This window comes from Notolabrus celidotus, chromosome 16 (assembly GCF_009762535.1).
Source record: "Notolabrus celidotus isolate fNotCel1 chromosome 16, fNotCel1.pri, whole genome shotgun sequence".
Lineage (NCBI taxonomy): Eukaryota > Metazoa > Chordata > Actinopteri > Labriformes > Labridae > Notolabrus > Notolabrus celidotus.
In genome coordinates, this window is record NC_048287.1 from 17,679,964 (window position 1) to 17,707,197 (window position 27,234).

At 40.2% G+C, this 27,234-nt stretch overlaps 1 protein-coding gene across 1 annotated transcript in view; it reads right to left on the minus strand.

Moving 5' to 3' along the window:
* Window positions 1–27,234, minus strand: part of LOC117828050 (CUB and sushi domain-containing protein 3-like) — a 293,307-nt gene that overhangs the window by 160,652 nt on the left and 105,421 nt on the right. The window contains exon 5 of the mRNA XM_034705024.1: window positions 1,152–1,359. Coding sequence (XP_034560915.1) covers window positions 1,152–1,359 — 208 coding nt within the window. The remainder of the gene's footprint in view (window positions 1–1,151; window positions 1,360–27,234) is intronic.

Sequence of the window (27,234 nt, forward strand, 5' to 3'; positions counted from 1 at the left end):
ATGAGAAGTTAATGGTTACTGTGTTTTCTTTCATGTTTTTTGTTTTAACCAGTGTTTGGGGCTTATTCTGCATAACAAGGAGTCAATGCACACACACACAAAGACAGGATTCAATGTGGTGTGCACGTGTACGTTGAAACACTTTTCAGTATGCAGCCGCCCGGACATTATCACTTCCACACCAATCACACACGCACACACACTAATATCCCTAACCATGATTAGATACAAATTGGTTACAGCAACAGCAATGTTTGATCAATACTCCAATTTACTAACAATCAATGAACAGCCAGAGCAGTAAAATATTGTGATGAGTGAACCCACTGAAAGCACATGAGAAAATAAAAGCACAGAGGAGCTGAGAGGATTTCAACAAACACACACCACTTAGTTTAGCTGTATAAAAAAACAAGCCCATGCAAAGCAATTGCACATGATCACATGGTCACACACACACAGACACCTATCATACTTTGATTCTATTTATTTATTTATTTATTTTCAATGGCAAGATTGCTTCAAGGACAAGAGATAAAAAGTGTGCTTTATATCTGTAATAACGCTTTCATTTTATTACCTGTTCTTACTTGAGCCCTAACTTGGTTTTATCACCTCTTCTAACTTTTTATTACTGTGCTCCAAGTGTGGTTAAATTGTTCCATAAACTCAGCAGTTATGTGACTGCACCGTCTTCACAGAAATGCCAGGTCAAAGATGTCAACTGAATCCTTTCCTCTCTTTTTTTTCACAAGGTATGGATTAGGACCTGGTCTCAACCACCACAGTTCACTGGGGCTCGGTTGTACTTCAATTATTCTGCTTACCACAGTGTTCCCACTGTTTTAAGTTTTATTTTTCTGCACATTCTTACATCTAATAACCTGAACCTGCTCTTGGATTTGTGCTATGGATAATGAATAATCACACAAACCTTGATATGTAATCTCTGATTTCTGTTGTAAAATAATGTTTTTCATTTTTACCACCTGGCTAATTGTACTTCTTTTGCTCACGATAATATATCCTTTACACTTTTGAAATTTAAGACTACACCTTGACTCTCTCATCTCCACTTTACCATGTGTCTCAGCACTCCACAAACATGCACAAATGTATGGACAAATAAACAAATGCATGAAGTGACTCACCAAATGGTTGGTGGTTCAGATCCCTCCACTTCTAGAAAGTCGTACTTCTCCTCGGTCTGGAAGTCTGTAAAGATGACAGAGATGGTGTCTCCAGGTTCGGCCAATAGGATCCAAGTACAGTCGGCCTGGTTACCATAGTTGCCGGGGTAACCGGGACTGGTCACCACCCCACTGCCGCCCCTCACAGTGCCCCCACATGTGTCCTCAGCTGTCAATCAAATCAGAGTGACAAATAGAAAACCTGGGTTAGGGAGAGGAGGAGGGACCGAGGGGCGGACTTTCTTTAACTTTAACTTTGATCTCCTGCTTTTTGGATCAATTAGATTTCTTTGATGGCTAATAGAGAAAGGGGCAGTAATCTAACAAATGTCACTCAGTTTATTTTGCCAATTAGTACTTTAGAACTCAGAGGAACTGGCATTACTTTCTCAACCACAGGTAGATCAGACGTAAGCCAGCCCAACTCCCCACCTCTCTCCCTTTTATTCTCAGTTACCTTAATTAAGTGTATAACACAAATTCTCTTTCTTCTCAAGTCCTGATGTTATTTTGTGGTTTGAATGTTAGAAATGAATGACTTTCTCATGACACAAGGAATAATATCAAACTGTATCATGTCAATATGGAACTCTTACACTTCAGGTATGAAGCAGATTTGAAAAATAGCTAATAGCGTATAAATGGTGATATAAAAACAGTCCTTATGTGGACTCTCTCCTATCCTCTTGTAACCAGTTAAAATCTGGAGAGGGATTTAAGGGTTAAGCTGCAGTTCCTGTCACACTCAGATCTGCTGTCCTCTCCTCCAATAAGAAGTTAATTTGTTGCTTTCCTCAAATCACAGAGCACCGCTCTCGTCTCCTCCAATCACCACCAAGGAACTCTTGGCTAGACTGTTTCCCAATTGGCTGCTTTTAGTTTTTCAGGCAATCAATTCATTCTCAATTAGTTTCTAAACATGTGGACCAGATGTGATGATAGATTTGCCTAATTTTGTTAAATTGTCAATCACATCTAATTGGTAGTAATTGATAGTAGTACTGATTACTGTATAACAGATAAAGACACATGGATTGCGCTGTGCACACGGCATAAATTATACACATATAATTTATACAGATACACTCAGTGAGAAAAAAAGACATCATTGGACCTTGTGGTATCACTGGGACATTGGTTGAGTAGCTAGTTATTAAGTAGATCTGTGCTCAATGTGCTTTCTCATAAAATCAGGTTATATCTTGGATTTATTTTTGGCCAAATTTGATAAATGCATCTGAATGCTTGTGTTAACACTATGGAATGTATTTCTTTAAAGAAAACTGAGCCCGGACAATTATCCAGTGTTCCAGTGATACAAGACACAATGTTGAATCTTTTTGTCAGAGAGTGTGAACGTTCAACTGTAACCATGGTATAAATTATACCTGTATAATTTATAGTAATACATAAAAGAGGCAATACTGTATGTAACACACTCTTACAGCAGACATGCGTTTTCCAACCCCCCAGTGAGTGCAATTTAGAACAACACGTGATTTATTTCACTCTTCAACATGTCACATGTTGATATCATCAGCATTTAGAGAAGACAGAGAAGCACCAGATGTGTGTGTTGTCCTTAAACTGCACTCACTGATAAGCTGAAAAAAAAGCACATCCTTTGTAAGAGCGTAGACAGGCGCTGTCAGGTACACATGCACATCCTTTGGGCTCATCCAGGCGCTGCTGCCTTTTGGGGGGATGCATGTACAGATGACAGAGATACCAAGGGAGGGGGGACCAAGCCAGACTCCACCCACAGGAGGGGGAAAGAGAAAAACTGTGGTCCAAGACTGACACTGGGCAACACATGATAACCAATAGAAATGAATAGAAACATTGGTAAGAAAGGATATTAAAAACTGGACGGAACAGAGTTTACTGAGTAGAGACAGGAAATACACAGAGGATAACAGGGGAACATAAATAGATAGGAACAAACAGATACAAACAGAAACAAAAATATAGAAAGGGGATTGAAAGAGTTGGTACTCTATCAGAGGGGAGACAAGATGAAACAAAAGAAGTGGTTTGAAAGGAATCATAAGATAGACTGAGCCTTTTCAATAGACCAGAGTGTGAAGTCAGGATCAATGCACTTTACTCATGATGTGTTTCTTATTAGTAATAGTGCTTGTGTCAAAACATATTGACACAAGCTGGTGGTAAGAAGTGCATTGTACCAAACTTCAGGTGCTGATGTATTGAATATTAGATTACAGAAATGCATTACTTTCATCATTATCAGTCAGACACACAGGCAGACAGACTGAGAGAGACAGGCAGGCACTGAAAGACAGACAGACCGCTCCTTTATCCATACAGACATCTATTCTGCATCGAGACAGTTGACGAGATTTGTGTAGATGACCCCACACTGCCACGAAGACCTTTTGAGATCCTGTCACATACGCAGGTGAGCAATGATGCAGAAGTCTGTGTGTATGTATGTGTGTCACTGTATGTATATGTGTGTGTGTGTGTGTGTGTGTGTGTGTGTGTGTGTGTGTGTGTCCATTGTGGGGGAGAGAGAGGGAGAGAGCGGCTTCCAGGATGACAGCTGTCACAGGTTTATCATGACAACAGGACGTCTATGAGCACGGGTGGACACCCGCTCTGCACACATACACACAGATATGTACACACACAGGCTCTCGCGCGCTTACTCACACCTCCACACGCCAGACTATTGATGTGATGCTGACACTTGACTGACATGGGGAAAGGCCTCAAGGTGCACTGATGTGTGGCTCCTTTTAAAGAGCAGGAAATTAACTTGTAAAGTAAAGAGATTACCAAACAAGTGAGCAGCTCTAATGTGCACCGGACCTTTGTTGAATTTGACATTATGATGTTGTAGCATTAAGGCCCTGCAGGCTTAATGTGCTGGCTTGTTGTCACTCAAAATCTGTTACTGCTCTTTATAGAACATAAAAAGACAATTTTTATCAAACCTTTCAATAAGACAACCTGTGCCAGGATGTAAATGTGGAGCAATTTTGCGAGCAATGTGAGATTCCCATGTGATAATTTCAGATGACACATGATGCAATTAGGCTCGTCTGTAATTCTGTTGTGTGTCGTTTGGTAACGGCAGGCATGTGCCGAGGCTGCTTCAGGAGCAGCTGCTGTAATAAAAGTGACATTTGTTGGATGTTCGGATGGGGAGGGTGAGGAGTCCACATACCTATGGCCAACACTGATTACCTTCTGTTAAATGCCCGCGACTCAGACATGGAGCCAGTCAGCTCTGCATGTTGCACCTGCTAATTCTGGATGCTGCTCACCTCCTTCCTGCTCCATCAATCATGATGGGACATCTGCGTGACAATGTTAAATATTACTGTGTCTAACTCGCATCATCTTCTGGTCCTAACACTTCTTGCCTTTCCTTTCCTCATAGCTACAGTGTGCGACCAACGAAATAAGGTAATATCAAAACATTGTAATTAGTTAACAGTGAACTACGGTTTGCTTCAAATTGTTTTATTTTGAAGTGATAACAATGAAGTGGTGTACGTTTGTTTTAGATTGTTGTGTTGGGGCTTTTGATGTCTCTATGTAGAGGATAGGCCAGTGGATAGAGCAGGAAACTGGGAAGAGAGTGAGAGGATAACATGCAGCAAAGTGCCACAGATAGGACCACCTGTTACAGCCACTGCACATGAGAAGAATGCTTCCCCCGGTAAGAGTAGCTTGCACCCCGGTGCAAGTCTTTCAGTGCAGTTGATTAATGAAATGATGTTCTCATTTTGGACTATTCCACTTGAAGTCAAAGAATAGACATGAACCAATACAAATATAATCAGCTTATATTTTGAGTCTTTAAATCCAATAAGCATTTAAATTAATTTGTAGCTGAGAACTAAGGAGCACTTATGTCACTGCAACCACATACACTGCATGAATAGAAGACAAATTATTATACAGAGTTTAAATCATAATAAGATACACTTGCTGAAAACCCTGGTCTGCAAGGTTCATCCTCAAGCTATTTTCATTGGCTTAATTAAATAATCATAAAAGGTAGAAGTACATTTTGGTTTCAAGCTTTGTCTCATGTTTCTTTGCGTCGATCGGAAGCATTAATGACGCTCATACCTGCTCCTAATATACGGTGTGTTTTCAAAGTCAGATGTTTGCTAGTATTGTAAATCCCACAGTGAGTCAACACAGTGCACCTGTGTTTGCTCATATTCCTTCATGCGTGCAAACAAGAGTAAATCTTAAGGTAGGTTAGTTTGTTTTTTTTGCTGTCTGGCTGCACTGCTCTGCTGTGCTCTCTTCGCTGCTTTTACTCCAGCAGGCAACCTGGGGAGGCTGAACTCATGCTCGTGCCCCAGTGACTGACCCACAGGAGGAGGGAAAGTGTGCGAAGCAGTGAGTTTGAGTGCACCTCAGTGTGTGAGAGGATGAGAGAGTGAAAGAGAGAAGCAGTGTTGGCCATGTTGCCTTCGTTTGTTATCACATCAGCGAGCTAGTGTTGCACTTTTTTTTTTTTTTTTTTGCCTTCCGGTTCCTCTTGCTCTCCTTTGGGCTGTTGTTGTAGCGTTACGTCTCTTTTCTTCCCTGCTGGTCTCTGCTTGCTGCAGTGTTCCTCTTTTCTTTCTGAATTAGGATTATTTTCAAAGTAAAACAGCAAATCTCTTCCTCACCCATCCTTCCTGCCTCTCCTTCCTCATTTATCTATCTCCCCTCCTTTTCACCCTGTCTTGCTCTGTCTCTCTCATGGCCTGGGGTGCTTTGATCACTCCTTCTTAGCCTCCCTCTCTCCCATCCGTTCATCCCCCCTTCCCCACTGTGCTGTCATCAATATCACAGTCATCTGAGGATTCCCTCTTTATCCGTCTCTGTCTCACTGTGTCTTCCTGTAAGATCTTAGTCTCTCTGCATTTCACCCATGTCCCCCTCTCCTCTTCATCCATCCCTCCCTCTCTCTTTCTGTTGATTGATTTTCTGTTTAATGGCTTTTCTGGCCTCATCTCGTTCTCTCTCCTCTTTTCCGCTCGCCATTTCTTCCTCCTCTTCCTTCTTTCTGTCCCATAACTCCGTTCCTTTCCTGCATCACTTTGATAGGCAGATCACTATCACTATCAGGGTTCGTACACACAGGCACAGTCCCACACACACACACACACACACACACACACACACACACACACACACACACACACACACACACACACACACACACACACACACACACACACACACACACTTCAATCACAGAAGACCCAGTGTGCTGTCAGCCTCTAAGGATTATGGGCCATCTACATCATCCTCTCCTCTGCTCTGTCTTCAGGCTGTATCCATCCATCCCTTCTGCACCCTTATCTACATCCACCCACCAATCCATCAACCTCTTGCCCCCCATATGCTGTAAAGCTGAATATATATAGTGATGAGTCTCTCTCTCTCTCTCACTCTCTCATCACTCCCTGCGTACATTTAATACCTCAGTTTACCTGTCATGAATGAGTGAACAGACAGGAGAAAGCCTCTTCAACATATGCACACAAATGGTGTAGCATCGGTTTATTTTTAGTAAATTCCCTCATAGTTGGAGGAGTTACTGATTACTTGTTGAGGTTCCTCTGCTCGGCTTCAACGTGTGCTGTGCTGTCTGAATGCACAAAGGATGCATTTTGACCTGTGCTCTGTATGTCACTGTTTACATCCTGTCATGTCAGAATGCATGAAGCATGGAGTTATCAATTTGGGTGTAGAAGAGCAAGCTCTTACATGCCGCTCCATCAGATTACTAAAACTAGAGATTGAATTGGTGTAATTGTGAGCAAAGTTCTTTGCTTTTGGATGAAGTCCAGTACCAAAGTGCATAAAAGCAATGCAAGGGGGAAAAATGCAGAGTGACAAAACAGACAAATGCAATTTTCACTCAGGCAATCTGATTAAACTGAATTAACCGCCCTTTGCACTGACACATGGAAGTGGTTTTTAATGTGATGGCCCTATCAGCAATCAATACACACACTAGCCAATGCCTTCAAAATCCACTTCAAAACAGGCTGAGGATTAGAGCTGGTTTGAGTTGATCATAAGGTGTAGCTGACAAAACTGCAAGCTAGTTGGTAGTCATGGTTTACACCTGTCTCCCTGACGTATCCAGTGCAATCATCCAATCCAAAGCTGCTGTAGAGTGTAAAAAAACAAACAACTTTATTCCAGTGTTATTCAAGTGTTACAAAACCAAGTATTTTTAGATGATGTTGGATTCCATACTAAAAGACAATACGACACGACACTGTAAAAAAACGGTGCAACTCCACAACTAGTCGAGCCTCCACTGACACCACCCGCTGTCTGTGTGCAACACACAACTCTATCTTAAAGAGACAGTTACTCAAACCTCTTTATCAAAAGAAGGGTAATTTATAAACTGTCATTAAACAACAGTAACACAACTTTGACTCATACATAAGATGACCCCCATCTTTTGAAAGCTAACCTTCAGTTAAAGACCAAGTCTTCCTTTGTAAAGAAACTATTTTGATTACCAATAATGTTAAAACAAACTCAATGATCATCTTTAAGGTTTTATTGTTTGAATGGATTAAAATCTGTTCACGGGTTAATTAACTTCTTATGGTACTTGTATTTTAATTCTTGAGAATTTAAAATGACCTGTGGGTCTATTCAAAGCTTGATCAGAAAAGGCAACTGGACTTGGTGGAAATTCTTGAAGACGTCTCAACTCTCCTCCAAAAGGTTTCTTCAGTTCAGTTGTTTTTCTTTTAAGTTATTGTTTTGCTAATGGTAGTTACATAGGGTCGTCAGTAGAGTTGTGAACGTCATTGGTCGTATATGGGTCGTCGGGGTCACATGATCCTTGCTGTGAGGTGGCCTTACATGGTTTGATAGAGATTTCAAAACAACATTGTATATTGGAGGAAAGTAGTGTCTGCGGTCTATTGGATGGATGATGGGTCAGGTATTGAGCATGCCCTCTATCCATACTTCCAAAGCTTTTTAAGACAATCTTTCTGGGTACACGATATTCAGACATTACACTCTGAGGCATCACATTCCTTGGCTCTTTGACAGTTGTTTAATGTCTCTGGTGCAGTGATAACCATTTGCTACAAAAAATAATCTTAATGTTGCCTCAGTTGTCGGTTAACTTGTACCTTTGTGCAAATTTCTTCACCGTATCACTCAATCTGTCATCCTCCTGGCTAGGGATGGGTACCGAATTCTGTACTTTTATAGGTACCGACCAAATTCCTACCAAGTACCGATTCACATAAAATCAAACGGTACCATGTTTCGGTACCTAAACGCATCCTTGTGACTGTGAGGGAGTGGAAGAGTCGGCGATTTTCTATACTTTCGCCCTGTAATAAAGTTTGAGACTGATCGAGTTGACGTCTCTGCTCTCTGCACCTGTGTGGGAGCTCGCCAAACGGAGCCTACAGCTGACAGGCGCGCGCACTCACTGTGAGGCAGAGCTGCAGGTGGATTAAGTTGAGACGGACTCTCTTTCTCCGACTACCTTCCCAGTTTATAACCGTTCTTGTGTGCGTGAATGCCCAACAAGTAAGTTGTGTGTCCTGTTATTATAAAGAGACGGAGAACTGACTTTTTCCCGTTCGCAGGGATTCACGTGTGTTCATTGATAAACTCCTGAAAGAGCAATTAGACACCACAAGCATGTGTCGGCTAATATATGTAATCACCTATATAATGCTGTTTCTGTTTCTTTCATGTTAAATTCAATAAATATGTTAAATTTTAAAAAAATTAGATTTTATTATTAAACAAATTAACATTTATTACCACATAAACACACAAAAGTACTGAAAATTGGTACCGTTGAGTACCGGTACTGATTCCCAGGTACCAGGTATCTGTACCGTATCAGTTCAAATGTGAAAGGTAACCATCCCTACTCCTGGCACTGTGGCAAAGTCACACGACTGGCCTCAGTCATGAGTGGCTCCATCTCATATAACACATATAGACATTTATTACTTAACCCCTAATAATGCATTTTGTTGGATGTACTTGGAGGCAAACTCTGTCCTGAATTCAGGTCAGTTTGGATTCCAACATGTCGTGTTAGATAAAATACTTTTTCAGATGCTCTTTCTTTTACTGTATAATGGCCTGTGTTGCTTTTAATTAGTCTGCCGATTTGCGATTAATTCTCCCATATAAGAAGCATTGCCTCTGTTTGCCTTTAATGATGCCACGGCCCTGCTTTGTGTGAAGAAGGAAATTGGACTGTTCTTCAAGAGTAGCCAGTTCACTGAAGTGCAAATAAAACACAAGTTCACCTGAAGTACAGTTTCCAGCAGTGATCACAACTACCAGCTGGGTGAGAATAAGTCGCCAGCTGGAGACTCCAGGGATGTCCAGCTGGGGAAGTTAGTTCACAAGGTTTTTTTTACTGAGAGTTGAATTATCCTCAAAGGTCACCTCCCTCTAACATAAGCAGACGTGGTGATTACAACTGGACATAAAAAATGTGGCTCTTCATTCTGTGTCTGATATTTCACAGGATTAATAACACAAAGACTGCAATGTGAGCAGACAGGTACTCTAACCCGACCTAGCTGTTCAGGAAACTACTTTAAGTTAACATAGTATTGTGTCTTGAATACCATGTTAAAATAAATCTGTGATTGCTCCATCTGGTCTTTTAAAACAGCAACATGTTCCTTGGCAGTTCCTTGACCATGCAGTGGACAACTGGTCTGTTAAGTGAACTCATCTGGATGCAAAATAAATTGTGATAGATGAGTTCACTTTTTGACATGAGCAGGGTTTAGTCTTGTCACACTTTGAATGTGTCTTTGTGCAACACCATTAAAGAGACCGGCTCTGAAGGAGCAATGATGGACATGTTTTCAGAGGCACTTTTTGAAACTTTTGAATAGTATTATTCTAATTTCTGTGTTTACTTGCAAGCTTCGGTTTTGCTTAACTTTACGCTGTCACTGTTTGCAAACTTCATCTAGCAACAGCAGTCTACTGATCCCTCTGGCACTCAGTTATTCACTGTTTAGTGTCTTTCAAGCTCTTCTGCCACATTTTGCTGATGATTTAAAGCAAACACCAACATTCAACTTTGCATGACTTGTTTGTGTTGTCGCCTTTGTAACTTCACTAACTTCAAATCCAGTCTTCTGTTTTTGAATTCCCATTTCTCTCCTGTCCCTCATACACTGCTGTCGTATTTTGCGATCAGTCATTTAAACCTTGTTACAAACATATTGGTTGTTGCCCTCTGTTTGCCAGCGTCGCTTTTTAGATGATCAGTCATAGAGTTTATGGTGCGCGCACACACACACCCAATCGCAACTAGTCACCCTGCTGACCTTCAGCTCCTCCCACCATCTGTCCACAAATCAAAGAACAGATGCTGTCTGCCAGTCAACTAACAGCGCAACATTTAGACCAATTAGGGCTAAAGAGTGATCTAACAGTGGTTCAACAGACGGAGGCATTAAGAGAGGGGGCACTGATTGATAGATAGATTGCTATCATGATTACTATTCTTACAGTAGCTGTGTGACCCTCTTTAACTTTAGATTGCTGGTAACAGATATAGTGAGAACAAATTGGACTGTCATTATACTGCATTAGTGATATCATTTGACCCCTGCGGAAGTTAGTCCAGATTGGGGCATTATGTCCGTCCATTGCTTACGCACAGAGTTCGTTTTTCAAACTGCTTTGTGGAAAGAGATGTGACGTTAGTTGCGTTTAAATCTAATGCGCATTATCTACAGTGAGAACACAACTAGTCCTTAATTTCACATAACCTTACTATAGAAAAATGCAGGAAAATACTACATTTATGTTATACAACTTTGTAAAATGACCCAACAAGACATAATTGTATAATTTAACAGTTCAAACCACAGCAGTTTGTTTCATTGTTCTTGAGAGCAACGTCTTCTGCTTAGGGACACTTGAGCAGTACAAATCCTGTGGCTAACACGCACTGTTGACAAAACACTAAGAATCTGAGTACAGCATGCAATAAGATGAAGGCTGCCGGAGAAAACATTCATGTTAAACCAGAAGACAAACCAAAGGGAGAAGGAAAGAGAGACACAATAAAGCAAGCCAAGAGTAAACATAAAAAGAAGGTACAGAGAACAGAAAAACTCGGTCGGTCGGTCGGTCGGTCTGTCTGTCTGTCTGTCTGTCTGTCTGTCTGTCTGTCTGTCTGTCTGTCTGTCTGTCTGTCTGTCTGTCTGTCTGTCTGTCTGTCTGTCTGTCTGTCTGTCTGTCTGTCTGTCTGTCTGTCTGTCTGTCTGTCTGTCTGCCTGCCTGCCTGCCATTAATTAGTGCATTGTCTCTCTTTTCTCACCTGGTCATTAGACCACGTTTCCTAAGATTAAAAAAAACAAACTCCTGAAGTTGTTATTTATAAGTACTTCTCTCATTCATTCACTCTTTCTTTCTCCTTCAGACCCTGAGGGTGATGTGTTTGTCTATGTGTCCATGTTTGACACTGTGCTTGTGTGGTAACCTGTCTGCCCCTGGATTTGTGTTTGTGTCTGCCTATCTACTCTATATGTTCTCACACTTGCATACATGTGCAAAGTGTGTGGGTGGAGAAGAGAGAGAGAGACCCTGGGTATTGGTAAGAGTTAAATGTCATCCCTGACATATTAAACAGATGCTGCATTCGAAGAGTTTAACACATCACAGCCCTGACAAAATACATTTAACTTGTCTCTTTTCTCTCCAGCTAGACTTTCCTTTCATCTCAGCTCCTGCTTTTCTTTGCTCCCAATCAGTCTATTTTATGTTGGGCCTATAGGAGCATGTGATGAACACTGTAAACCTACACTAGCACACAAATCATTTTTCATGACTATGGTCAGTTGGCAGTTTATTTGGTACACTAAACTAAACCAGGGGTATGTATCTGTGAAATACATTAAAAGAATAAACATCAGACTGCATTCGTTTTTGATAGGTACATAACTGGAAACAATATAAGCATACAGTTGTGCTCATAAGTTTACATACCCTGGCAGAATTTATGGTTTCTTGGGTAGTTTTTGTTTTCTTTATGATATAAAAAGAGTGAACACAGTTTGATAAAAATTTTGCTTCACCCAACCACTAACCATGAGTGAAAAAAAAGTTTTTCTCTTATCTTTCATATGCTCTGAAAAATGGCCAAAAAAAATCACAAATTCTGCCAGGGTATGTAAACTTATGAGCACAACTGTATATCATAAGCTCAACTATTTGGAAATATGTATTAATAACCTAGTACTATTTATGAATAACTTATAAACTCAAGTGTAGATGCAGTGCGGTATGGTGTACAGGTATATCAAGGAACAGGTATACAGGTCAGGGAAGGGTATGGCATGGTGTGGCATGGCATGGTATGGTATGGTATGGTATGGTATGGTATGGCATGGTATGGTATGGTATGGTATGGTATGGTATGGTATGGTATGGTATGGCATGGTATGGTATGGTATGGTATGGTATGGTATGGTATGGTACATAGGGTATGGCATGGTGCTGTATGATGCAGTGCAGTGTCACATGCTTTGGTGCCGTGCGGTATGGTCTAGTACTGTGCAGTACCATAATCAAGTCAAGGCACAGGTACAGGTGAGGGCAGGGTATGATATGATGTGGTATGGTATGGCATGGCATGATTTGGCATGATATGGCATGATATGGTATGGTTTGGCGAGGAATGGTATGGTATGGTGTGGTAATGTATAGCATGCCATAGCGGTACATTATAGCGTAGGTAGGGAAGATCAGGGAGAGGTATGACATGGTATAGATCATTCTGTATTATACTGTAATGTAGTTGTATTGTATTGTACGTAATTTTCATACTATAAATTATTGTACCATATCATATCTAATCAAATTATATTGTATGTTATAGTACTTTATTGTACCTTACTGCATAGTACCATGTATAGAATCATATCATGTTGTACTGAACATGATTGGTGTCTTACAAAGTGAGCAAGTCTTTGTTTTATACATTAAAATGTGGCTTTGTTGGCTGAGTCAACTACTCAATGTTTCAAAGGTATGAATCATTGAAGGAGTATAGCGACAGAAAATAACCATAGTACCCTTTTCAGCCTCCATTACTTTTAAAGCATATCCAAGGATACAATGATACCGGCTTATCATACAGGTGATATGATAAATGTCCCTGCCAAACAGAATAGGTGATCATGCAAATTTGAGCTTCATTCTGAGATTTACCAAGGACGTGATGAATTAATCATGTCTAACACATAATGGTGGTAAATCAAACTGAACATGCATCAACTCTTAAGCTCAAATCGTATTCGTAAATCATATAAGTTATTGGGCAAAGTTTTTGCAGCTATGCTTCCATCAGTGTGGAAGTGACCATTAAAAAAGGTTGCCATGGATGATGAACATTGTACAATGGACGTCACAAGTCAGTAGAGAGCAAAAAAGGATGACAGAGTCGAGAAAAGGAAACTCGATTTTATAACCAAATACATAGTGATCTACATAGCTTTGATGTTTTCTGAGGGAGGAATACCATCACAATGTATGTTTAGTGTTGAGGATAAACACAAAGCTATGATATGAGAAACTTGTTTTCAAGAATAGAAAATTTGCTGTGTACCTTTAAGTTTCACTGAGTGTGAATAATAACAGAATGTAAGAGAATTGTTGTATAAAAGAGGGCATGGCCAAGGGGGACAGACAAAATGGGGGAAATGAAATAAAGATGACACTTTTAAAAAGGATCTGTCCTTCTAAGAAGAGAATTATTAGATTACTGTCACTAAGTATCGTTGCAGTAATAGATAGTGTCAAAAAGGATTCAATAGCAAAATACCACTTGTCTCAGTGATGTCTTTAAAAAAAAATGCTCATGAAACAAAACTTAAAATAGTCACTTCAAATAGTTTTTGACAAGCTGTAGTCATAACAGTCTTCTGGAAGTCAATGCAATGTACCCCTAACACAAAACAACTGGAACCATGAGGTCAGGTCAGTATGCTAGTCTGCATCTAATTGACATTTAGCCCATCATGATCAATGTAGAAAGATATGGATCAACATCTGCAGGCTAAAGTTTGCAGTTGGATCAAATACACAAACGTCTTCAATGTAAATCCATTACCTTATTTATGCTTTCCATCAATACTTAGGCATTAGCATTGAATTACTGCAGGCAGCCTCGTCAGTGTGGCTTCTGTTGAGCAATGTTAGCGACCCCCTCCTGTGTTCATTTTAACCATCCTGCATTCTATCAGCAGAGCTCAGAAGCTTTGTGTAATTGTGGGTAAGGTGCCAACTCTAGGTTTCACATGACGTTACCTTGGTTAGAGCTTTCCAAAGCTTCATATTGACAGAAATCCGGAGGTCCCTTGCAGCAATATTGCACTGATCCAACACCATCTTTTTAAATAAAATGTTAATTTAAGTTTGTTTATAATGTGTTCATTATTATTAAACGATGTATTTTATCAAATGCAAAACAACAACTACTACAACAACTAATTATCGGCCGTAAAAAAAACCCGATATCTGTCGACCACTAGTTATTGCAACATATTTTATCGTGCTATACCATCTGACTTTTGCCTATGAGATTGCCCATTTAAAACTTGGCACGATCAAAGATAAAGGTTGTAAGGACAAAGAGTTTGTACATCTTTTAACTGTTTAATTTCACATACGACTAACCATTGAGTTGAAAAAAACAGAAGCTTTAGGGAAGCAACAGATCTTCAGTTTCTAAACCCGAAGCTGTGCAGGTAAAAGAGACAGAGTAGCTGTGGTACAGAGACATAGAAACTAAGTAAAGGGAGCCATCATCAGGGTTAGCGGTAGGGTTCATATGCAAGTGTGTCATAGTGATCTTTTCTTTGCTAGCACTGTGTGCAGGTTGGTAATCCAATACAAGAATTATCAAAATCTGAGTGCCCATGAGTTCGTTTTTTGTAGTGGTATCAGAACAGGTATCAATAATTATATGAAATTATAAAATATCGGGATTGTGTAATCTTTCATCATTCAGTTATGAGTGAGATTATAATTAATATATTATTTGACAAATTATCTCTACTCTTAACCTTGGTATTACAGACACGTCATTATCTAGTAAATGGATAGCTAACAGCAAACTTAAAAAAACTGTTTAGCCGTGATATGCATTTGTGTTCAAAATGTTCAAGAAGCTTTCATACAATAAAGACAGTAATTGATGTTTGGCAGATAAAAAACAACAGGAGGAGGAGAAAGGACAACAACTGATCAGACGAGATAAAGAGAAACAAAGATAGAAAGAAATGACAAGGAGCAGATAGAGGAGGGGGAAAGTGCAGTGTCTCTGATGACTTTGAGACTCACATTCAATTAGTGTTTCATTGATGAAAAATAGAAGGTAACAGAATAAGAGCACCTGAAAAAACAAAGAGATGTTAGTGATATGTCTGTTATTACCCTGCCTCTGCTTTTATCTGTACTTATGATACTTTTTAAAGCCATATTATAAACATGCTTTTAAAGCACTTCATGAATAAAAATGATTGAACCTGACCTATGGGAATAGGGAGTGCAATAAACAGACACATGAAATCCTGTCTAGATTATTTTTCCAGTGAAGTCCACTTTGTAACTTGAATATTTAAAATGATTTACAAGCCTGTTCTTTAGAGGGGCTACAGTATGTGAGCGAGTTATTTTAACACGTTCCACATTATTTTTGCAATAACGTCAACAAGGTAAGGTTGAAAATGAAAGGTTCGAATAAGGAGGGTCTTAAAAGATGGATTAAACTGCCTCTAATGAATGATGAAGCTAGACATTAGCAACATCCCAATCCATCCTCATCACTCAACGCTGCAAACAGAAGCAACTATGAGCTATCTATACCATGCATTAGGTAACAATATGAGATGTGGTATCTATTATCCAGCTGTCGTAAAATTCTGATGACTACTGATAAAGACGTGGGAGACAGAAGGTGGGCGAGAGAGCCAGATAGAGAGCTAAAGAGAGAGAGAGAGAGAGAGAGAGAGAGAGAGAGGAGAGAGAGAGAGAGAGAGAGAGAGGAGAGAGAGGAGAGAGAGAGAGAGAGAGAGATGTTAGCTAAGGGAAAGACGGATGACAGTCCAAACCCAGATGATGACAGATGATTTAATGAAGAACTGACTGGCTTGAAGCAAAGAAAACCAATTAGGAGACGAGACAGTGGCACCAGGGACAGAATGAGAGAGAAATAGAGAGAGGGAGAGGGAAAAAGACATGGAAAAAGAAAGAAATGGGAGGGGAAGATGGATGAATATTGGATAGAGATGGATCAAGACAGCGATTGAGAGGATTAGGGAGAGCAGTGGGGAGATATGGAGAGGGATAGAGAAATATGAATATAGATAAAAAAACAACTCCAAAGACAGAGATAGAGAGGGGGTAAGAGACAAAAATGAGATGCAGAAAGAGACAAGGAGAGATAAATTAAGATTAACTGATAGTACAATTTAACAACGATAATTTACAATGATTGATATGATCAATGTAGATGAGAAACCCTTCGAACTGTTCGGTTCAAGTTGAACAATCTAATTGTTTCATTGTGTTTCATGGTAACATCATAAAACAAAGTTGTAAAAACAAAGTGCAACAATGAAAAAGAAGAGGAGCATGCATAATGAAAAACTGTAGGATTATGTGTGTGTGATCTTATAGGTGTGTCTGCCTGTGCATATGTCCTTGCATGTGTATACCCAAACAGTGTCTGAGTATTTCCATCTCCTCTTCACTTGTGGTTTTGTCTCATTCTGTCTCTCTTGAATGTTTAATGGCAGGAGAGAGAACAAAGTGCTGGAAACTTTCTTTCAGCTGCTCCCTGAAGCACCTTGTTTTACCATTTTTCTTTTTTTAAGGACTTTGTTTCTTCATTTTAACTCCCACTCGTCACCTCCTTGGTTCTTATTCAGTGTGGTAACTCGCATGAATGTTGCATGCACGACTGCAAAGGGATTGGACACAAGCAATCTGTCGTTGTCTTACTGCTTTATATCCTGCTCTGCTCATCCCTTACTTCTTTCTTTCACCAACGATTGTTCACTCCAACAATCACCCAACACTCTTCAAGCAAGGGTCCATTTTAAGTAGTTCTAAATACTCACAGATCAATGCCAGAACTGCAGGGTATTGAGATGTGTGTGTGCACATATGCTCTGTTTGAGCATGTGAATCTGTGCATGTCTATTGGAGGGAAGCATGCATTTGTGAGTGTCTGTGAGTTAGTGTGTCTGAATTATTCATAAGATTGAAGTGCTCCTCTGGGATGCGATGCAGCACTCCTCTAATATCTTATTCACAACATGTCTATGTTTAAAACATGCGTCGCCTACTGGGATTTAAGTTTTCAAGCCTTGAAAGTGGACAATGTGTGATCCATTTCAATATCTGTGATGAATCTTAACAGGCCATGATACTGTTGGACAGCTCACTAAACAGAGTGAAGCTGCAGAGTCATACTTCTTATACATGTTTTGCAGGCATGTTGTACCAAAGATGTGTATATGTAAATAGATCTTGTGCATTTGACTACCACTAAATGTAAATAATCCATCAGTAAAATGTACCATACCAGACTTTAAAGCATCAAGGTGTGTATCTGAGGATCTCATTGAGCAGAAGGAGACATTTGAAGTCAGTGCAGTCTCTACAATTAGCACAGTGCTATGGTTATGTATCAACATATGGCTTTGGCTATACCATTTATCTCTGAACTAAATTAATTTTCATTGTCACATTACTTAAAGATCAATGCATGCATATGAACTACATGTTAATGAGTACAACTGGCATTTACGAACAAATTATGCTTAAGATAAATCATACAATATCCTCTACAACAGAGCCATGCTATTGTAATAGGTGCAGGATGTTGTTTGGCATTGTCTCGCTGAAATATGAAAGGTCCTCCCAGAAAAAAGTAATTGCCTGGATGGTAGGATATGATACTCCAAAAGAAGAAGATATTATTCAGCATTAATAGTGCATTCCAAGATGTATAAGCCACCTATCATAGGCGCTTATGCATCCCCACACCATCACAGATGCTGGTGTTTGAACTCTGCACTGATAACACGCCAGATAGTCCCTCTCCTCTTTAGAAGGAGGACACAGCCTCCATGATTTCATGTCAAATTTTGAGTCATGGGATCCAGAAGTTTTCAGTCTTGGTTATAGTAGATGGTTTTCTCTTTTCATGGTACTGTTTTGAAAGACAGCTCGAGAGAGAGAGAGAGAGAGAGAGAGAGAGAGAGAAGGAGAGAGAGAGAGAGAGAGAGAGAGAGAGAGAGAGAGAGAGAGAGAGAGAGAGAGAGAGAGAGAGAGACAGGAAAATGTGTGTGTGTGTGTGTGTGTGTGTGTGTGTGTGTGTGTGGGGGGGGGGGGGGCAGTGTGTTCTACATAGGAATTGGGAATCAATCCTAATACCAGTGCAACAAGGACTTTAGTCTCTGAACATGCAGCACTAGCTCCATCAAATAAGCTTAACAGGCACCCCATGCATGGTACAGTTTTAACCTGCATTTTTGGATGCAACAATGGAAAGTGTTCACAGACAGTGGTTTCTATAAGTGATTTTGAGCTTGTGCAGTGATTTCCACTACAGAGTCATTTACATTGGTCATCTAGTATTTTTTTTGGCCCTGTCCCATTTGCACAAAGATTCTGTTGAATCTCTGAATCTTTTCATCACATCTTGTAAGGTAAAGGATGAAATTCCCAATTTTTTTTGCAATTTTACTGAGGAACACTGTTATTCTGTTATTGTTGAACTATTTGCTCACCTTGACAAAGTGGTGAACATATACCCATCTTTACTTCTGACAGCCAACTTCCTTCAGGATGTTTTTGTTTGTTGGTTTTGTTTTGTATTTGTAATATAACTTTTTCAGCAAATTCTCTATCCAGACTTCCTCTGGACCATGTTGCTGTCATGAAATATGAAATGCATATATTTTTCCATACAGCAATATATTTTTTTTCCATTTAAACATCTGATTTGGTGTCTTTGCACTTTTTTTGTTAAACATACGTTACTTCTTAGCCTGATTGCATTCAACAGAATATTGGGCCTCATTCACTAACACTGTGTACACACAAATACGTGCTTAAATCGTGCGTACGAACGTTTGAAGCACAAATCTGGGATTCATCAATATATTGTGCAGTGTAATTGTGTTCATGTGTCATCTTAGTTTCCTAAACACAGATAGTTGTGTTTGTATGACAGATAATATGTGTGCGATAGAGGGTGTGTATCTCTGTGTCACGCTAAGGTGAACAGGCTGATTGCCTGCTACATTGTGAATGAGCCAGTCATGCATATTGACTACTGATACACATACCAACACCCAATGGGGACTGTGCATGTGTCTGTGTGTGAATCTATGTAGATAAGTGTGTTTTGTGCTAGAAGGATAATTTGGAGAGTAACTAAATCCACAAATGAGCACGTTTTTGTTTTTTAGGGGTAAATTTTACATCTGTATGTTGGTGTTAGTCTCTGTGAATAGACATCATATCGTCTGTGGGTGTGTTTGTATTTGAATAGCATGGAAACTGAACACATGCCCATTTAGTCTAAATGGTTGCCCTGACGCCACACTAAACAAGCACATCATGCATGTCTAGCAGTATCTCCTCAGGGAGTGTGTCTGAGTAAATGTTTGTGCGTTAGCCATGATATACAGCATGTATGTTGTACAGGAAAATGAATATGAATGACTAAATCCATGTCATAGAGTGCAGTTTGGCATTTAATCTATTCTCATTCAGTGCTGCAAGGTTAAAACAGCAAGTGTCTTGGCAGTTTAAGGCAATGCAACATGTCAATATTGCTGTAGTTGTAGTGCACACCCCCTGCGAGTGCAGGGCTAAAACCGCACAGTAACAATAAACATAAGGATATAAATGTACATCTGTTACAAACATAATAAAACAAAAGATTTAAAGATTAAATTTTTCAAAGTTGTTGATGCTGTATGTGAGACATTGTAAAAGACAGCACTGCAGCTTGTACAGTTATCAAAACTGTGGCAACTGTGGAACCAAAACTTAAATCCCTGTATCCCTCACTTTAAATAATTCAAAAGAGGAAGGAGAAGAAGTGCTCTGTTTGTTACTGAGTCATAAAAGCTGAGCCCTGAGAACTGCTTGTAACTTTTTTTTGGCATCTTCATTCCAACACATCTTATGTCTCTGAACCCACTGGGGGGTCGGATCTTTTCCCGTGCTTGCATTGTACAAGAAGTCGAACTTGTGGATAACTCTGCGGATAAAGGTGTTATAAATTCCGCACTACAGGTGGAGGGTAGTTAAAATTCTATAATTCCACAGTGCTGACCCTTTCATCTTTATCACAGGACGTGTACTGTTTTGAGCACTTGGCTGCCTGTCTCTCTGACGGTCTGTCTTCTCTCTATCTGCATGCAGGCTACACATCTTCACCAGCTACTGTTATGTTTGCTGTTTAAAAGGGAATCTTCAGGTTATGTTTAGGGTATGTGGCAGGAACATGTAGCAAAGTAAGCCATAAAAGTATTTTATCATCTTTTCCATGCATCTCTTTCTGCATCTCTCTGTCAGCTACACAATCTCTTTATGCTAAAATGACATTATGCATGCAGATAGAACGCCTAAACAGCCGTCTCCGTGGTAACCAAAAACACATCCATCATCATCACCATGACAACCAGGGATAGAGCTGTCAATCACTTCTGTCCCACGAGAACCTGGGATAAGCCAAAACACCCACATCTGCACAAACAAATACTGATGAACACACACATGCACGAGGAATGATGTACACACACACACACACACACACACACACACACACACACACACACACACACACACACACACACACACACACAAACACGCACACATGCATACACATAAGCCATGTTGTCGTGGGTATACTGTCACACAAGATCTGCTCTGAGATTACACCCAAGGTTCTGCACACACACACACACACATTAAAGTTAGGGAAAACTGAATCCATCATCAACTGTCATGCAGCAGGTTGGTGTTCAGGGGCCCTCTGCCACGAGGGGGCCCCTGAACAGATGGCTGGAACACATTGAAAGACACAGCAAACCTCTACGGGGTTATCTTCTGGGACTCAATCACTTTTCAAACAGCAGCTTCTTCATTTTGAAACTTGAAGTTCTTGTCTGTCCTTTAAGCTTCTTTTTGGCTCAAACCCACATGTAACAGCATCAAGCTTAGTGTCCACATTGTTTATGAGCTCAGATTTAGTTATTACCTCACTGGCACCTTTCCTGGGGCCCAAAAGAATCAACTGACAGCATTACAACTTGTAGTAGGATGAGCTTACTCTTCTCTGAGCCCTGCTGTACTCTTGTCTTTTGATGTACTCTGAGTAAAATGTCGACAAAAGTGAAAAGTTTTGCCCCAAATCACGACAACTCACTTCCTCTCACTCACCCTTTCTCTCTGGAGTGGAAGAGTAATAAAGTTTTCCCCGTCTTCCGCTTCCACACTGTTTCTCGCTGACATGTCCTGGCCCTAACCTTTCCCCCCCTCTGTCTCTCTCCTGCTCACTCTACCCCTCTGAATCTCCCACTCCCTCCTGCTTTCTCACCATCCCTCCTTCTCTCTCAGATTAAACTGTCTATCCTGCTGTCCCCCTTGAAATCCCCTGTTACACACCACCTCAGGCTGTGTAAGTGCAAGTGTGTTTGTGTGTATAAGCCAGACACGCTAGCTGAGCATTAACCTGTCAAAGTATCTGGAGAGAGAAAGAGAGAGAGGGGGGGGTAGAAAGAGAGCAGGGAAGAAAAGAGAGTGGGTTAGGGGGGGTGGCAGAGAGAGGAAGAAAAAGAGAGTTGGGTCAGCAGTTCCGTAACTCTACATGTTATGAGGCAGAGGAAGTGGTTCTGCTCCTATGTGGCATTTCCTCCTGAATCAATCTGCCTGTTACACACATGCACAGAAATGGGTCGTTTTACGCTAAAAAAGAGACAAAATACAAAAAAATGAAATAAATAATGATAACTAAATGTAAGAAATAACTTCAAAAGCTTCAACCATCACTGTTTTTGCAAGAAACATCATCATGTTAAGCTAGCTAAACACTAGACAACTTTTAGATCTTAAAAACCATGTTAGACCACGGACTTAGGGACAGTTCTGGCCAATTGACATCACAGTCTCTAACCCTGACACAGACACTACAATTCCTTAAGACTGCGAGACCACACTTAACGGTTGAGGTAACGAACGCACAGACATGATTTCTCTAAGAAGCGTGTGTGATCAAACATGACTTCAGAAGATAACAAACACCGAGGGCAACTAACGTTGTCTCGGCATGTGTTTTGTCATGAAGCAACAAAAACGAGGAAAAGAATATGGGAAATGATGCCACAAGCTAATCTTCATTTTCAATATTCCACTTGGCTTGGAGTACTTTTGTGTTTACGTATACGCAATATCCGGCTGGTGTCCATACTGTAAAATAAAGCTGGTGACACTTCCTAGTCTGCTCCTTTCATTGGTTATTGGTATTCCATCGTAGGCAGTCCAACCTGAAGTCATAACTATTAAAAATGTTTGATATTTACCATTCAAGATTGGGAAGACTTGGACATTGTCAAGAGCGGTAAAAAAATTGTATGAACACCAAATACACGGGAATAATTTGGACAAATAAAGCGGATTCTCATGTTTATAATCCTGTTTACCTGAATCTTGTAAAATAGTACAAAACCTTTGTACAGATTGTACAAGAATGCATCAATTCTTACGAAATGACACATTTAAAGATGTCCAACTTCCATGGTTATGAAGCAGTGTTTTGTGTCTAGCAAAAAAGCTGATAAAAAGCATGACTGACTTTGGATTTATCTTAATAAATGTCCAAGTTTTCTATAATTAATGACAATTAACTCACATAGTCGTTTAACTGAGGTTGTAACAGTGTTAGGCATAAGTAGCATTTTGAGATAATCCAAGAAGTAAGATAATAATATGAACAAAAAAAGATTGCACGCAATGTAAAACAATTATTATTGCAAAATCCTGATGACAATACAACATTAGCCAATCTAACAAGGAGGGGTTCTGTCTATGAATCCACTGTTGCTCTGCAACTATGTGTCAAACAAATACAATACAGATAATTATATTCTCATAACATGTCATTTTCTAAAGCATTATCTATTTGTCAAATCTTCCAACAACTGAGTGGCTTCCACAGATCTCTCTCTGTGTGATAATGTCATTTCACAATTAGCCTTCATACAGAGCAGACTCTTTGTGTTGTCATGGCAGCCATGATTATTGTCCTTTTGTGTGTGTTAAACAATGTTTCGGTTGTCACAGCAGCGGTGTGTATCTCACAGTTGTGACTCAGCCGCCATTACTAATCTTGGATTTTTTATTCCCTCTGAACTAAAATCCAAATCATATACATAGGTTTAACATTAAGACCATTACTCATATCACAAAACACACACATGGTGACACATTCTTTTCCATGTGGAAATACCTTATGTGTGTGTGTGCCTGCTAAGTAATTATATGTCATCAGCAGCTCAACAGTTGCATAACCAGCTGCAATAGAATACAAAATTCACATGACATCTTTTGTACACAAGCGGGGAGAGATGAGCAGCGAGGTACGTATTAGGAGGGAGATTATGCATGTGCATGACATTCAAATAACAAATGGCTGTGTGTTTTTGACCATTATAGCAAACAGAGCAGCTGCAGAAGTCGAGGAAATTATGGATGTGACCAACACTCCAGTGGTCAAGTGCAACAAAAGGGGCTTATTGAATAAAATGAGATGTGCAGTATGAAGCGATCGTGCACAGCTGTGTATGGCAACAGAGCAAACATTGGTGCTTGCTGATGTAGATTACACAGAGAGACGAACTGTGGAGAGGTTTCTGTGAAGTTTATAGACAGAAGGCTGTTTTTGTAACAAAAGTGTGTCAGGATTTCATGCTGAGGTGAGGGGTGGGGGTGGGGGTGGGTGTTTCATGGAAGAGCAGGTGACAGTGATCCCATCTAATTAGACACCTAGTTTGCAGAGCACCAGGAATTGCATTCTTGGAAAGAGCTTCAGAAAGGGTGAAGAGAAGGGGGTTGATACCGCAGGACAGACGGACGAGACTAGAAAGAGAAGGGGGGAACTGCTCTCCTTTAAATCTGTGCCACTATTGGCCATGAGCGTTTATGCACACACATACACACACCTACACAAAGACATTGTGGTTATCCTGTATTGTTAAGTGGCTATAAATGAGGCCTTGCCTTGACTCTGGCAATACCACTAAGCCCCATGTGTGTGTCTGTTGCTGTTAAAAGAATGAAAGGAGGGTTTGAGTGTGTTTGTCTGGGTGCAGGTTTGTGTGTGATGTAAGCTGGCATTGTATGAACCTAAATGAGAGTGTCATTAGTCTTATTTTGTGCACTGCAGTGTGTGTGTGTGTGTGTGTGTGTGTGTGTGTGTGTGTGTGTGTGTGTGTGTGTGTGTGTGTGTGTGTGTGTGTGTGTGTGTGTGTGTGTTTGTGGTTGTGCTGCAGTATCAGCAGACTAATAGGGAGAGAAAAGCATCATAGTAAATTCCTTTTTTGTCAACCAATCACATTGTTGTTTACAGAGATAGAGATGACACAAACCTCCTGCTGGCTGACAGAAACTTTGCTCTGATAAAATATGTGCTCTGTGAATAATTCACGGATTCAGATAGAAAACAACTTTACAAATTTAAGTAAAAAATGTCTTAAACTTGGAAAACCCCGCAGTTGCACTCTGTGCCACATTACCACAGGGGCTGCCTTAACCCCTAACAAGCAATGTCTGTTGGATGCCAAGCCTGTCTCTATAAAACAACACTGTGCTTCAGAGAAATATTAAAAACAGGTATTGGCTTGTTTTTTTAGTAGTGATTAATGTTGCTGAATGAAGGAAGACAAATTCAAAGATGGAGAGAAATCTGAAAAGTGCAAAAGTAAGAGACATTACAATACGTTCAAATAGTGTGGTAAATTATAATAACACTGATGCCTTGAAGCAGCTGCAGAATGGTTGTGTGTTCAAATTACTAATAGTTGCAAAGGGCTTACTTGTTATTTGGTGCGTGGTGAATGAGATTAAACTAATTTAAGAGTCCTAAACAGGCAAGGTCTAGAACTAATAGAATTATCCCTCCAAATTAAACCGGGAATAATCTATCACTTCACTTTTGATAAATAAACGTATACCCCTCTAGCAGAGTCAGAGTCAGCCTTATATCCAAGTCTTTGATGACTGCTTACATAACGTTGGGCTTGTCTGATTTGGATTCAGTGTTACTTGGCCTGCTACAGGCCCACTGCTCCAGCAGATATCAAATCCATGTTTGGGTGTTTTGGTGAAACTTTACTTTTGTGCAGCATTGTACAATCCAAGGTTAGTAAAGTCTAGACATTTTTATTCCCCAAATTCTGAACTATGACTGGCTATTTGCCTTGTCAGAGGCAGGACCTGTGTTAAAAACAAATATATGGACTGTGGTACAACATAAATTCAACAGTGCTATGTGTGGTGTGTGGGCACATGTACTTAATTAAAGGTGACATATCACGCTTTTTTCATCAATATATATTGGTCTAAGAGGTCCCCAAAACATGTCTTTCAAGTTTATGCTCAAAAAAACACTTTGAAATCAGATTTTGGCATGCCTGAAAAGCCCTCTTCTTCAGCCCTCCTCAGAACAGTCTGTTTTCCCTCTGACCACGCCCCCTCAGAAAGTGGATGTGGCCTCGGCTCTCCAGCACATTGATCTAATGTTTACATGTTGGCTGAATATACACGGCTGCTCACAGACCCACATTACTTCAACCCTCTGAACCTGATCCAGAATCTGATCCTGACGGAGAGGCGCCTGCAGCAGGACCTTTCTGATCGATTGGTCACAGATTTAGTGTTTCTTGTTGTTTTATTTATCAGTATGTAGACGTGTGTCTTGGTACACAGCTACGAACATGTAGCTATGTGGCTATGCTAACTAGCGCTAGCACTTATCCATGATAAATAAAAATAATCCACTAGATCTTCAAATCTGCAGACGTGGGGAGTAAAACCAACCTCTGCCAGAAAGGCAGCAGGACCTTTCTGAAGGATTGGTCACAGATTATGTGTTTCTTGTTGTTTTATTTGTCAGTATGTACAGGTGTGTCTTGGTACACAGCTACAGCTACGACATGTAGCTATGTGGCTATGCTAACTAGTGCTAGCACTTATCCATGATAAATAAAAATCATCCACTAGATCTTCAAATCTGCAGACGTGGGGAGTAAAACCGACCTTTGTGTTTATTAAGACAGCCTACAACTAGCATGCCTCCCTCCTAAGCTCCTTGTTAGCACACATTTGTGCAGGGAATGAAAAACAGAGGAGGAGTTGAGTTGTATTTTATACAGTCTATGGGCTGAACAAGCTCCGAGCTCCGAGCTCTGACCTCCGTTACAGACCGGATATTGTTGTGACGTAACAAAAACACGGAAGTCTGAAACGGCTTGTTTCACACACATTTAAAGAAAGGTGGAGAAATCAGAACGGGGCATAATGGATTTTTTGTCTTATAATGTTTTGCCAAAATTTCAGTCTGGTTGGTTCCTCGTGAAGTCTAGCATTGCTCTCTGTGTAGGAGGTTGATGACTGTACTCTTACTTGAGGGACGGGCTGTCACATGAAAGGCAAACACCAGGCAAGTAGAGGAACACATTGACTATGTGGATTTGGAGTTTGACCAAAATCCTTTTTTGGCAGCTTCAGCGTTTCCGTTTTCCAAAAAGTCACTCCAATGTTGGCACCGGCCTGATGTTTTGAAAAAATCTATTGCCTTTTGAATATTCTAAATCATTTTCTTATTTTCCAGCACACATCATCTATAATTAAGAGGAGCTAATCTCTGCCGCAGCCTTTGATATGATAGATTTTGTTATTACAGTGAAGTACTGGCTTGTGTTGTACTTCCATCATT